Source organism: Microtus ochrogaster, linkage group LG3 (assembly GCF_000317375.1).
Source record: "Microtus ochrogaster isolate Prairie Vole_2 linkage group LG3, MicOch1.0, whole genome shotgun sequence".
In the NCBI taxonomy this organism is placed as follows: domain Eukaryota; kingdom Metazoa; phylum Chordata; class Mammalia; order Rodentia; family Cricetidae; genus Microtus; species Microtus ochrogaster.
Window position 1 is genome coordinate 34,566,482 of NC_022029.1, and position 12,463 is coordinate 34,578,944.

Here is a 12,463-nt window from a genome sequence, read left to right on the forward strand (position 1 = left end):
TTCCACACCCGTTAGCCTTCTGGCTAAGAACGGTGTCAGATATGGGCTACAGTAGGGATGGAGGGCAGAGCTTTAGTTGGCGGACCTGAGATTGCCCTGACAGTGTACACAGGAAGTGGTTGCCAGGCAATTGCTAAAGGCTAGGGCATGCAAGGCAGCTGTCTCTAGGAACATGCCAGCTCTTGTGCTGTCGTTGATGCTTGTCTGCTTCAGTGTCTAATCCATAAGAGAAAAAATACAGGCTGCTTGGCCTTCCAGGAGACTGATGCTAACGCAGTCCTTCTTGCTCCAAAGGGGATTCTGAAGGGTTAGTTCAAATAGAAATACCACTATTGTCAAATATTGCTTTACTTACTATCAAGGCAAAACTATTAATCTCTGAACCAGACCAGGGTTTAATCTTCATTCAAGAGTTCACTATGTGTGAATTTCACCAAGTGTGCCTGCCCATGCCTCAGTTATCCCACTTTGAATATATAGTTATATTTTCCATATGGAGTTAACCTGTTTAAGCTTCATTTATCCCATTTTAACATAGAGTTATTGTTAGGGTACCAAAAAGTTCCAGAAGGGTGCTAGTTGCCTACATTGCCATGGAAGCCTTAACACACTAGGAGGGCATAACAAGAAGTGGTTCTTGATATTGTAAATAACTGAAACCCATAAAAAAAACTTAACATGATGTCTACAGCAGTGTTTATATGTGGAATAACTTAGTCTCAAGAAGTTGACTATGAGATGCTATCATGCTTTTAAAAAATATGAGGCTCAGTAGGAAAAAATGGCTAGTCTGTTACACAGAAAGCAGTCTGTAATAGTTCAGAGATAAGCCAGTGTTGTCTTCTCAGCAAGCAGGAAAGACTGCATCCTGGAGCTCAGAGATCAGATTTTTAAAGGGTCTGCAGCAGAACCTAGTCATTGACTACAGAGAAATAAGTCAGAGAAAGAACAATAAGGAATTTTCGGGTGGGTGAATATATCTTCGTTGCTTTGTAGAAGTTAGTACTGACTGAAACATTGAAAGTGGAGTACTAGATTTGACAGCAAATTGGACAGAGTTGTTCATGTATCAGACACAGAGACAGATAACAGTCTTGATTCTTCCAGTTAATCTTTCTTATGTTTTTAGGCTCTCAAGATGCTTTGCATGGAACATCTCAGCACTACAAAGGCTCTCTTCTTTCTAAATGTTAGCTGTCTGATCTTTAATTTGTCTACCTGCCAGCCTTTGAGCTCCTTTAAAACTCAAATCTTATTATAGTCTCGAATCCACAGCCACTCCCACAGTCAATTCAACACTGACCCAGTTGAGAGAGCTTTCCGAAAAAAAAAATGACACCACATTGCAACCAGCTGCCTCTTCAAGAGGATCTGTTTCCATTCCTATCAAGGCCAAGGCCTCCATACCCCAGAGTCCTACCTTCCTCACTCACTACTTTCAGAACTCTGGTGTTTCGGTGCAGCTAGACACACTGAGCCAAGTATTATTCGGCCCTTCAACATTTGTGGTTGGCTGGAATCCTCTTCCTGTAGGTATCTACAAGACTTGATTTCTCCTTTCCCTTTGGACTTTCCTCAGCTGTTACCTCGCCTTTGAGTGCCTCAATAAAATCAGGCATGCCTCTTGTGCATGCACATCAATATAGAAACAGTCTGTCCTCAAACTGATTCTTTTCTGTTCCACTATGAGGCATTTTAATAGCCAGTATTTATATTTATTTATCTGTTTCCTCTGAGCTAGAAAATCAATTAATGAAGACAGAGATCTGTGCTTTAGTCACTGGTGAATCCTCAGGACAGAAGAGAAGAAGTGATTGTGAAATTCATAATAATCACACAAGTGTATGTGGCCTAAGTGGACCCACAAGTTGGAATTAGACCTTTCACTCCTCTAGCTAGCTGGCTCATTGTAGGTAAAAACTCCCAATCCACACAAGTTCTGCAATGACTAAGCAGGTGGAAAGACCGACTGGGAACTTTTGCATGCTTTGAATATACGAATTTCTATTTATCATCCTTTTATTTAAATTAGATGTCTGAAAACCTGTTTTTATTTTTAGTGTGTGAAAAATGCAAAAAAAAAAGTCATCTCTCATCAGTTATAAGCTAGAAGAAGGGATCTTGGCTACAGTAGGATCCCAAAGGTCTGCTGCTATGTGGTGGGTGATGGATTCTGCCAGGCCATGCTGTGGTTTTATCTACCAGCCATCCATAACAGACATGGGTCAGAAAACCTAGGCCAAAGTGAAGTGTCTTAGAGCCAGATTGGCAAAATGAGGACATCTGACTTTGGTTTAACTTTCTGCAGGTAACACGGAGTTATGCTTAGGACCTCTTTTCCATGCATGCTTTATGGATGTAATAAATGATCCTTCCCTGAGGCATTCCAAATGAATATTATAGACCTTCTCTTGCATTGACCCTAAATCCCAGGCTTTGCAGGCAGAGGTGATATGAGGTTTCAGCTGAGTTTTGCATGAGCTAGTGGGTGAATTTAGGACCTTGGTAGCCCAGTCAACAATTTCACTTTTACCATTCTTTGTGTTGCTCAATGTTTTTGTTGCCATGTCCTTAACTGCCAAAAGCTCTTCATTATATGTATACTTTGTGGTCACGGTTTTTATGCTACGTGAGCTAATTTAGATGGAATCATTACTCCTGCATGTTCTGGTCACTTGAGCTCACTATAGAACTACAAATGCCTGTTTTGGAACAATCTGGAAAGTATGTATTGACACTGAGAAAGAAGGTTTTATGGCTGCTTTCACGGCCCTCCTGGCTCCTCCACATAGCTCAGCCCAGGCCCGGTTATCTCTTGTATCTGCTTCACAATGTCTGCAGCTTCCAAAGCAGGCTGTGCATCCAGATGTGGAAAGCTGGGCTTGAAGAGCCATGTGATCAACTGAGTACCTATCAGGAGCCCAGACTTGCCGAAATTAGGGCGGGGAGGGTGCTCTAAGAAAACATGCTTTAAAAAAAATGTACTTAAAATATAGAAATACGGCATTTTCAGTAAGATACTTTTCCCTCACAAGAACAAATGCTCCCGAGTTTTGATTGCCAGCAAGCTTGAAGGTTTCTGCTTCCAAGGAAGCTTGGAGCAGTGGGATGTGATTTTACAAAATAAAGTAAAGGTGTACTCCAGGATACAAGATAATCAACGTGCCTTGTATTCAAAGGATCTTCTCAGAATCTGAGTTTCAAGATGTGCATCCTAATAAGATGGTTTTCTCAATGAAATAATTTCCAAAGATAATGTACTAACTCAAATGTAAAAGAAAATCCACTTGAGCAATAAGGAAGAAATTACTTAATGCTTCAAAAGTTTTGCTTTCTGTTTACTGTTGGTTGTTAGTGTGTACCAGTGTGTGCTCAATAGAGCTGCACTGTAATGGGGCTCGTCATTTCCAGGGAGTCATTGTGTGTCTTGCTCAGTGAATGGGACTCCATGTAGAAAATCCACCAAGAAATTGAACTGTAAATTTTACAGATGATTGTTTAGTTACTGGTAGAGTCTTAGAATAATGATTCCCTAGAGATTTTGTAATGGCTAAACATAAAGTAATATGAACAAGTTATTAATGATGATTTGGTACTAATTATGTGATTTTTTTCTTCCCCCCTCCTCTTCATCCCTCCTCCCCCTTTTTTTACTATTAGGTTGGGACATTTGGAAGTCTCATTGTACAACATGCTGCGATTAAGTCTCTCACCGACTGTTTCAATGGGATTTCGTCTGGTAGCTATGGTGGCTTTCTTGTTTTCCCATGTTGACCATATAACTGCGGAAGCAGAGTCAGAAACAGGAGGAAATGAAACCACTGAATGTACTGGCTCATATTACTGCAAGAAAGGGGTAATTCTTCCCATTTGGGAACCCCAAGACCCATCTTTTGGGGATAAAATTGCTAGAGCAACTGTGTATTTTGTAGCCATGGTCTACATGTTTCTCGGAGTTTCCATCATTGCCGACCGGTTCATGTCCTCCATAGAAGTCATCACATCTCAAGAAAAAGAAATAACCATAAAGAAGCCCAATGGGGAGACCACCAAGACTACAGTAAGGATCTGGAATGAGACGGTGTCAAACCTGACCTTGATGGCTCTGGGCTCATCTGCTCCTGAGATTCTCCTCTCTGTCATTGAAGTATGTGGCCATAACTTCACTGCAGGGGACCTTGGTCCCAGCACCATCGTGGGAAGTGCTGCCTTTAACATGTTCATCATCATTGCGATTTGTGTTTATGTGGTCCCTGATGGAGAGACAAGGAAGATTAAGCATTTGCGTGTGTTCTTTGTGACAGCAGCCTGGAGCATCTTCGCCTATACCTGGCTTTATATAATTCTGTCTGTCATCTCTCCTGGTGTTGTGGAGGTCTGGGAAGGATTGCTCACTTTCTTTTTTTTCCCCATCTGTGTCGTGTTCGCTTGGGTAGCAGACAGGCGGCTTCTCTTTTACAAGTACGTCTACAAGCGGTATAGGGCTGGCAAGCAGAGGGGGATGATTATTGAACATGAAGGAGACAGGCCAGCTTCCAAAACTGAAATTGAAATGGATGGGAAAGTGGTCAACTCTCATGTTGAGAATTTCTTAGATGGTGCTCTGGTCTTGGAAGTCGATGAGAGGGACCAAGATGACGAGGAAGCAAGGCGTGAGATGGCAAGGATTCTGAAGGAACTTAAGCAGAAGCATCCGGATAAAGAAATTGAGCAGTTAATAGAATTAGCCAACTATCAAGTCCTAAGTCAGCAGCAAAAAAGCCGAGCATTTTATCGGATTCAAGCTACTCGCCTGATGACTGGAGCTGGCAACATTTTGAAGAGGCATGCCGCTGACCAAGCAAGGAAGGCTGTCAGCTTGCATGAAGTCAATATGGGAGCGGCTGAAAATGACCCGGTCAGTAAGATCTTCTTCGAGCAAGGGACATACCAATGTCTAGAGAACTGTGGTACCGTGGCTCTTACCATTATCCGTAGAGGGGGCGACTTGACCAACACTGTGTATGTTGATTTCAGAACAGAAGATGGCACAGCCAATGCTGGGTCTGATTATGAATTCACTGAAGGGACTGTGATCTTTAAACCTGGGGAGAGCCAGAAGGAGATCAGAGTCGGCATCATTGATGATGATATCTTTGAAGAGGATGAAAACTTCCTTGTGCATCTAAGCAACGTCAGAGTCTCTTCTGAAGATTCAGAAGATGGCATACTAGAAGCCAATCATATTTCTACACTTGCTAGTCTTGGGTCCCCCTGCACTGCCACTGTGACCATTTTTGATGATGACCATGCAGGCATCTTTACGTTTGAGGAACCAGTGACTCACGTGAGCGAGAGCATTGGCATCATGGAGGTGAAGGTTTTGAGAACATCCGGAGCTCGAGGAAATGTTATTGTTCCCTATAAAACCATTGAAGGAACAGCCCGAGGTGGAGGGGAGGACTTTGAAGACACGTGTGGAGAACTCGAATTCGAGAACGATGAAATTGTGTAAGTTACGTGTATGTGTGTGTGTGTGTGTGTGTGTGTGTGTGTAAATATTTTTATGCATGTGAGCATCCATGATTTTAGCAAATGGAATTCAAGGAACCATAGTTATCAAGTTATATTCCTTTCAAAATAACAGATCTCTCATGGGTGTTTCTTTTCAATATGCACTATACACAAGATCTTAATTTCATTTTTTCACTTTTGCCTTTTATATATTTTGTATAAATTGTAGAGCATGATAAAATGACTTTGTAGCACAATTTAATAGATTACTTGAGATGAGTTGAAAATTTTTATTCCATTATAAATTGCACAGAGTACTTATGTGTGTATACATAACACACAAATATTGAAAACAACTGTTCAATAAACCATAAGACTTTCTAACTCCATTGCTGTGCACAAATCTGGAAAAGCCTAAAACTGAAACACCTCTGAGACTATCTTGGCTACCAGGCATGACTGAATGTTTCTCTATCGTTCATTTGATATTGTGTGTCATGAAAATATATAATAATGCATTTACTTGAAGGCTAATGTTGAATCATGACACATGATCAGTCCTGCTTCTTCAATTGGATGCCAATTTATTTATTTGTTTGTTTATTTATTTATTTATTTATTTATTTCTCAGTCTGGTTTTATTTTCTGTGATTATGCAACCCTTTTTACCCTAGTGATATAAAATAGAGTCAGAAATAAGTTTTCTACCAAGCATTCTCACAGATGAGGAGCGGGACGGAGACAAAGAAATGGCAAATGATTGACACTTCTCTCTTCCTTGTTAGTGCTTAACCCTGTCATGGTGCCTTGCTGTAATACTGAGTAGTTAATTATGAAATGATTGTTCTCTCAAGAGCTGCCATTGAGAGAACAAGGTCTCCTGCCTAGTCTTGGAGACAATTTTGTATTCAGCCACCCAGAAGGACAAAGGAGAGGACATGGTAGTATCTGCAGGACATCAAAGGAGCTTATCATGAATAACAGTGTTGACTGAAGCATTGGTAATTTATGAAATTAAGGAAGGAAAAGTATGTTCATGTGATAAATTCTAAAACTGGTTAATGTTGGAGCTACCAACAGGTAGCATATTTAAACAGCAAGTGTATGTCCACCAAGAATGACATTCTTCCTGCAGAGTCTGCGAGGATGGGTAGAGGGAGTAGGTTTCCCTTGTAGGACTTTCTGGGGTCCGTAGATTTCTTTGATGTTGTACAATAGAAATGAGTGGTCCTTGAATTCAACTAAATATTGACATTAAAGAAATGAGGGATTATGGTTATCATCCTGTAGTGTATAGAGGTGGGCGGTGTTTGTGTTCGTATCTGTTCTATGTTGTTAAGATTCTACCTATTGAGATGTATTTTATCGGTAAATCAATTTTATGGAGATAGAATTTAGTAGCAATATATATTACACACTAAAGAACAATGTTCTTCCAGGGACTTGCTTTGACTATGATCATGCCCAGATTAGTTCACATCTGTTTTATTTTTGTACTTCCTGTTTTCCCGCACTAAGTTTTCTGATAACTTTAGTTATAGACAACTCTTGTAATCCCTGTAAAATTTTAATGAACTCTGAAGGTAGTCCTTAACCAGGTCAAAGCTGGCAAGGGTTTTGTTTGCTTGCTTGGCACAGGATAGTTTCTCATAAGGAGAAAGCAACTTTCTACATACTTTCTAGAGTTAATCCTGTTCTTCTACTCTGTTACTAAGGGTTTTTTTTCCAAGTCATAGATAAGCAAGCTTCGGTTTGGTGGCATAAGCAGACGAAGGTCTCAAAAGTTCTGACTGGCAGGGATTAGATGGAATAACATTCTGCCAAGCTTCATTGAAAACATTCATTCAATGCAATTAAATTGATTTTATTCTTGCTAAGGGAGGACTATGGTCAAACTCCATCTTTACAAATTGATGTTTCCTTTGACATTTTGTAAGACTTGGTGGAACTGGTGAACCTTCATAAGAATTGGTACTTTTATTTCTTTGTGCATGTGTCTGCAAGCATATGCATGTATGTATGCGGAGGACAGAGGCCAACTGTGGGTGTCATTCTTCAGCGGTATTCTATCGGGTTTTCTGAGACAGTCTCTCACTTATCTGTGACTTACTGGCTAAGGTATGCTTAGACCAGCTGGCTGGACAGCAAGCGTGTGCCCAAGGATCCACCCGTCTCCACTTCCCCGGGGCTCTGATTAGAGAGTTCTGAGAATCAAATGTAGGTCCTCAGGCCTGAGTGACTCCTCTCTCTCTCTCTCTCTCTCTCTCTCTCTCTCTCTCTCTCTCTCTCTCTCTCTCCTTGAGTTTCTAGATCAACCACCAGTGTATAAAATTATTACTGTATTATATTCTCGACAGTGAAATGAGAGATATTAGAAATGGAAAAGGATTTTTTTATAAGTAGAATGAAATTATGGCCCTACATTCCAAACATTTTAATCTTAAAAAGGTTTTAGCTTGACTTTATAAAATTTCATTGCTACCAGGTATTTGACGGTGCTGTGTAGGCTTGTTGCCTCTGCATATTTCTTTGTGTTACTAAGATTTATTCTTGAGCTAAGCACCAAGAACTTAAACACAATATAGAAAAAATTATTAAATATATGTAGCTGTGCTGACTTTCTGCAGTTTAGAAATACTAGTATTTTCTTGTCTTCTTTTTATAATGAATCTCTATGTTCTCCAAAGCTAGGTCCACACATTAGATCCAGAGTAAAGATATGTTCCCATCATGTAATGAAGTTGGATGTGTGCACTCAGCCTAGGTTGTTGTTAAGAGTTAACGTTTCTAGCTTACCCATTTACATAGCTAGTTTTGAGAGAGATGGCTTTCTTTGAACCTTACAGTACACAGACGGAGCTGTTGACACAAGGAAGTTTCATTGAGTACTTTGAATAATGTTTTTGTTTGTTTAACGCTGCACACAAAGCCTGAATTTATTATTCTTTTCAAGGCATTATAAAGAAATTCATAGCTAAGCTTAGATGTAAAGGTTATCTAATTTCAAGAGTCCATTAACCATGGTTGAAATCGGGTCCAATCTGATCAGCAGCAGAGACAGAGGCTGTATGCTTTTATTGACTGTTTGATTTCTAGAACTAAAGAGATCTTAATCATCATCCGTTTCTTTTGCACATTGCTTTTCTGTGAATAAAGGTCTTAAATGTAGCTACAGAGTGTAGTAATATCAGCAGTGGTGTTTTAATTATGTCGAACCACATCTACATAAATGTAGAACAGATCTGAGAACATAATTAAGGCTGATAATAAGTTGTTATCTTAGCATTCAGTGTTTTTTTTATTAGAAATGCATCAACTTTGTGTGTGTGTGTGTGTGTGTGTGTGTATCTGTGTGTGGGTGGCTGAGTGTGGGTGCACATGCCAGTGTGAACATATGCTTGTGGAGGCCAGATGTTAATGTTAGTCTTCCTCAGCCTTTCTTCGCTCTAGTTTTTTGAGACAGACTCTCACTGAACCTGGAACTCACCAACCGGCCAGTCTGATGTAATGTGAGTTCCAAGGATTTTCCCGGCTGTGCACTGCCAGTCCGTGTGTGTGTGTGTGTGTGTGTGTGTGTGTGTGTGTGTGTGTGTGTGTATGCTAGGAATTCAATCTTAAGTTTTTATGCTGGTGTGGCAGACATTTTGCCAGCTGAGCCCTCTTCTCAACTCTAAGTATCAGCATTTTTATTTGTAGTCAAGACACTAAGGCCTCCTAATTCTGTATTGTTTTGAAGTGTTGAAGACATTTAAATATTTAACAGAAAAATGTCTGCACCTATTCATTCATATTCTAATATAAATGACTTGAATTATTTCATATGGACCTTTTCTAAGATCATATGTACAGTTGTGTATAAGTGCTGATAAGTAATAATTTTTGTTATAATATCTAATAAAATGTATTATCAAGAAAACTCTTAAAACTAAAGTGTAAAACTCCATTCAAGGGATGTAATTAAAAGCACATGCCAAATACAAGATCAGTCAATTACAAAATGCAAGCCCATGCCAAATAGTCTTAACTTTCAGTAGGGAATTCTGTCTAATGTTAATAGCTAATGAAAAAAGTAAATTAAGAACTCACTGATGTGATTTGTGGTTGGTAGATGATACCCACACTTGTGAAGCCCGGCTGATGGTTAGTCTCTAATGATGCTAGTGTAGTGGAAATAATTATAACAAAATACAATCTGGTCTTTCAAGATCTATTATTAGCTTAACTGTTCTGGGAAATGTTAAGGTTAATTAATTAATGTAGATGCAAATCAAATTTAATTACTTAGTGGTGGCCCAATAATATTACCATTTTGGAAGATAATTTGAGAGATTATGATTGTTTATTGTTATATATATATATAATGCTGAGCTGAGAAAACACAAAAGAAGTAGGAATATTTGCATAGCATATAGCTTGGCAAGTTATTTTACAGACACTTCTGTACTGTAATATAGTGCAATAAATGATGAGTTTATCCAGTTTAATTTGGACAATTATTAAATTTTTAGGTATTGTGTATAGCTTTATTAATTCTAAGAAACATTCAAGCCATTTTAACAACTACAGAACTCCAAAATCAGTCTTTACATAATTTTTGAACAAGGATTAGAAAATAAGGAAACATTAATATTGTATAAGTTGCATATTATCATTACTGTTAGTATTTCTTCTACTTCTACTACTCTTGCATGTCAGGAAAGATAAATACTTTACTTTTAGCCACTTACAATTGCCAGAATTCATATCGTGCTGTGTGATATTCCATAGGATAGAAATCTAGATACATGCTGAATCAGTTATGGGACCGAAAACAAGAAGTAATATGATAAGTTGTCTAAAGCAAAGGTGTCAAGAAAATCTGATATGATCCAAACAGACCAACGAGTGTCTCCCAGAAAATTGAAAATGACAAACAAATTACTACGACAGATACCATTACACAGAAAGAGCAATCAGCAGCCACTGCTTTAAATCTCACTTGTTCTGAATGTACTTTATAGCAGAATAATTTTCTCTCCTACAGTTAGACTATTGAAAGAATGGGCTAATTTATCTGGGGATATGTTTCCTATAGGTAATTTGCTAATGTAATAAATTTGGATAGGACAATTTGAGTACCACAGTAACTTTCTACATTAGTGGGTTATCCTCTCAAACTGAAATATTTATCCTTTTTTAGAGCCAACACCACATGTAAGCCTAAATTATAACTATAGAAGATGCTGGTGTGAATATATATGTTTTATTAATTTACAACCATTATAAAAATTAAGACTTGATCAGAGGCAAAACATTCATGAATTGTAATTTCATATTGCTAAGTGCTAATGTTGATTATATGTAAGGAATTTCTTTACCGTGTAACCAGATTGCTGTGCATGGTGCTGTAATCTCATTTCCCCAGGATTAATTAGAGTCTGAGATTATAGTATACTTATATAAAGAAATTTCATCATAGAAAATGAAGACGTTTAATAGGTTAGTTACATTGAATGTTTCAATTATGGGCTCCTTTCAGAGTCATAACCCAGGGCATTTTCATGGGAGAGTTATATACTTCACAATTTTTATACATTGATCATTATAATATTCCAATACGTATGTGACACTGAAGATGAAAACTTGAACCTCAAAGAGAGTAAAAATACTCCAAAGTAGTAAGAAATGATAGAGCTTGGATTTGAAACCCTCTGAACCAAATCTAAGATTTGACTTAAATCCCTCTATATGGTTGTCTATAGCTTCTAATGAAAATGTGCAGGATTCCCAGTAGAATGCCTTCACCGTTTTGTTTGGCTGTTTATGAGGTATCTTTGGTGTTGAGGAAATGTTGGTTTGTTTTCTATTTTTATTTTAGAGATAGAGTTGTTTTGTAGCGCAGACTGGCTTTAAATTGGTTATGTAGCCAAAGCTGGCTTTGAAATAATTCCTGATCTTCCCGACTCCATATCCCCAAGTGCCTGACTTACAATTGTATGCCACCATAAAAGGATAGGACTGGTTTTGGTTGACTTTAATTCGGAGGATTTTACACATGCTGCCCTTAATCCTGTGGATGAAGCAACCGTGAGGGTGCAGCTCCTGGATGGATGGATTGTTGTCATTTTTCTGCTCCGTCCTCATTAGCTGAGGAAAACTGCCTAAAGGTAAAACTCTAAAGCCATGGGAACTATAAACGCTTTCCTGTAAAATGTTCCCATTGTGCTGTGTTCTGTTGTGGTTTCTGCTGTCTTATCACTGTGAGGTCTGATCACTGGGAGGTAGGAGGAGTGCTCATGTGAAAAAGAATGCATGAAACACTTATGTTGCCTTGCAGTGGTAGAAGTGGCTCTGGGCCAGGTGGCATTAAGAAAGCAAAGGAAAACGCGAGATGGCCAGTTGAATGTGATGTTAGCTATTTACAGCTGCTGTGGGTAAGCTAGCTGAGTCCCAGGGGAAGATGCGGATAGAATAGACAGGACTTTATCTGATAGCATCCCTCAATGCCTTACAGGAGAACTAGAGAAGGACCTGGGAGGAAGAGATGTGAACAAGGGTAGAATTATAGGAAAGCTGCTTTGCTTCCTCTCCTAGCTGGACCCACAGCCTACATAATATTCATCTATTTGTCAAAGGTTGAGCCAACCCCAGGGCCCTTTCTTTTCACAGATCTGTGCTATGGCGTAGGGCTAAATTAATGCTGCCCTTTTATTTCCTGCTTTCCTCCTGAGCACTCAAGACTCTAGATAATGTTTTCCTCCTTCTTCACGGTATCTCTGTTGGGCTAAATATGACAGTGGGAGTCATGCTCTGTTGTGACAATTGAAGACATAGAGGCAAGGGACAATGGCAACCCAAAAGCAGAATGTAGGTTCTTTGTTTTTGAAATGTCAGAACTATTTCAGTATTGCGGATAATTCAAATATCAGTGAGGCCGCTGAGAATATTCACCACATAGAATTTCAGACTCTCTCTCTCTCTCTCTCTCTCT

General features: G+C 39.0%; 1 protein-coding gene across 9 annotated transcripts in view; it reads left to right on the forward strand.

Moving 5' to 3' along the window:
- The window catches only part of Slc8a1 (solute carrier family 8 member A1), a 299,892-nt gene that overhangs the window by 16,949 nt on the left and 270,480 nt on the right, over window positions 1-12,463 (forward strand). For all 9 annotated transcript variants that reach the window (XM_026785858.1, XM_013351349.2, XM_013351351.2 and 6 more), the window contains exon 2: window positions 3,661-5,490. In XM_026785858.1, the coding sequence (XP_026641659.1) occupies window positions 3,692-5,490 (1,799 nt within the window). In that variant the 5' untranslated portion in view covers window positions 3,661-3,691. The remainder of the gene's footprint in view (window positions 1-3,660; window positions 5,491-12,463) is intronic.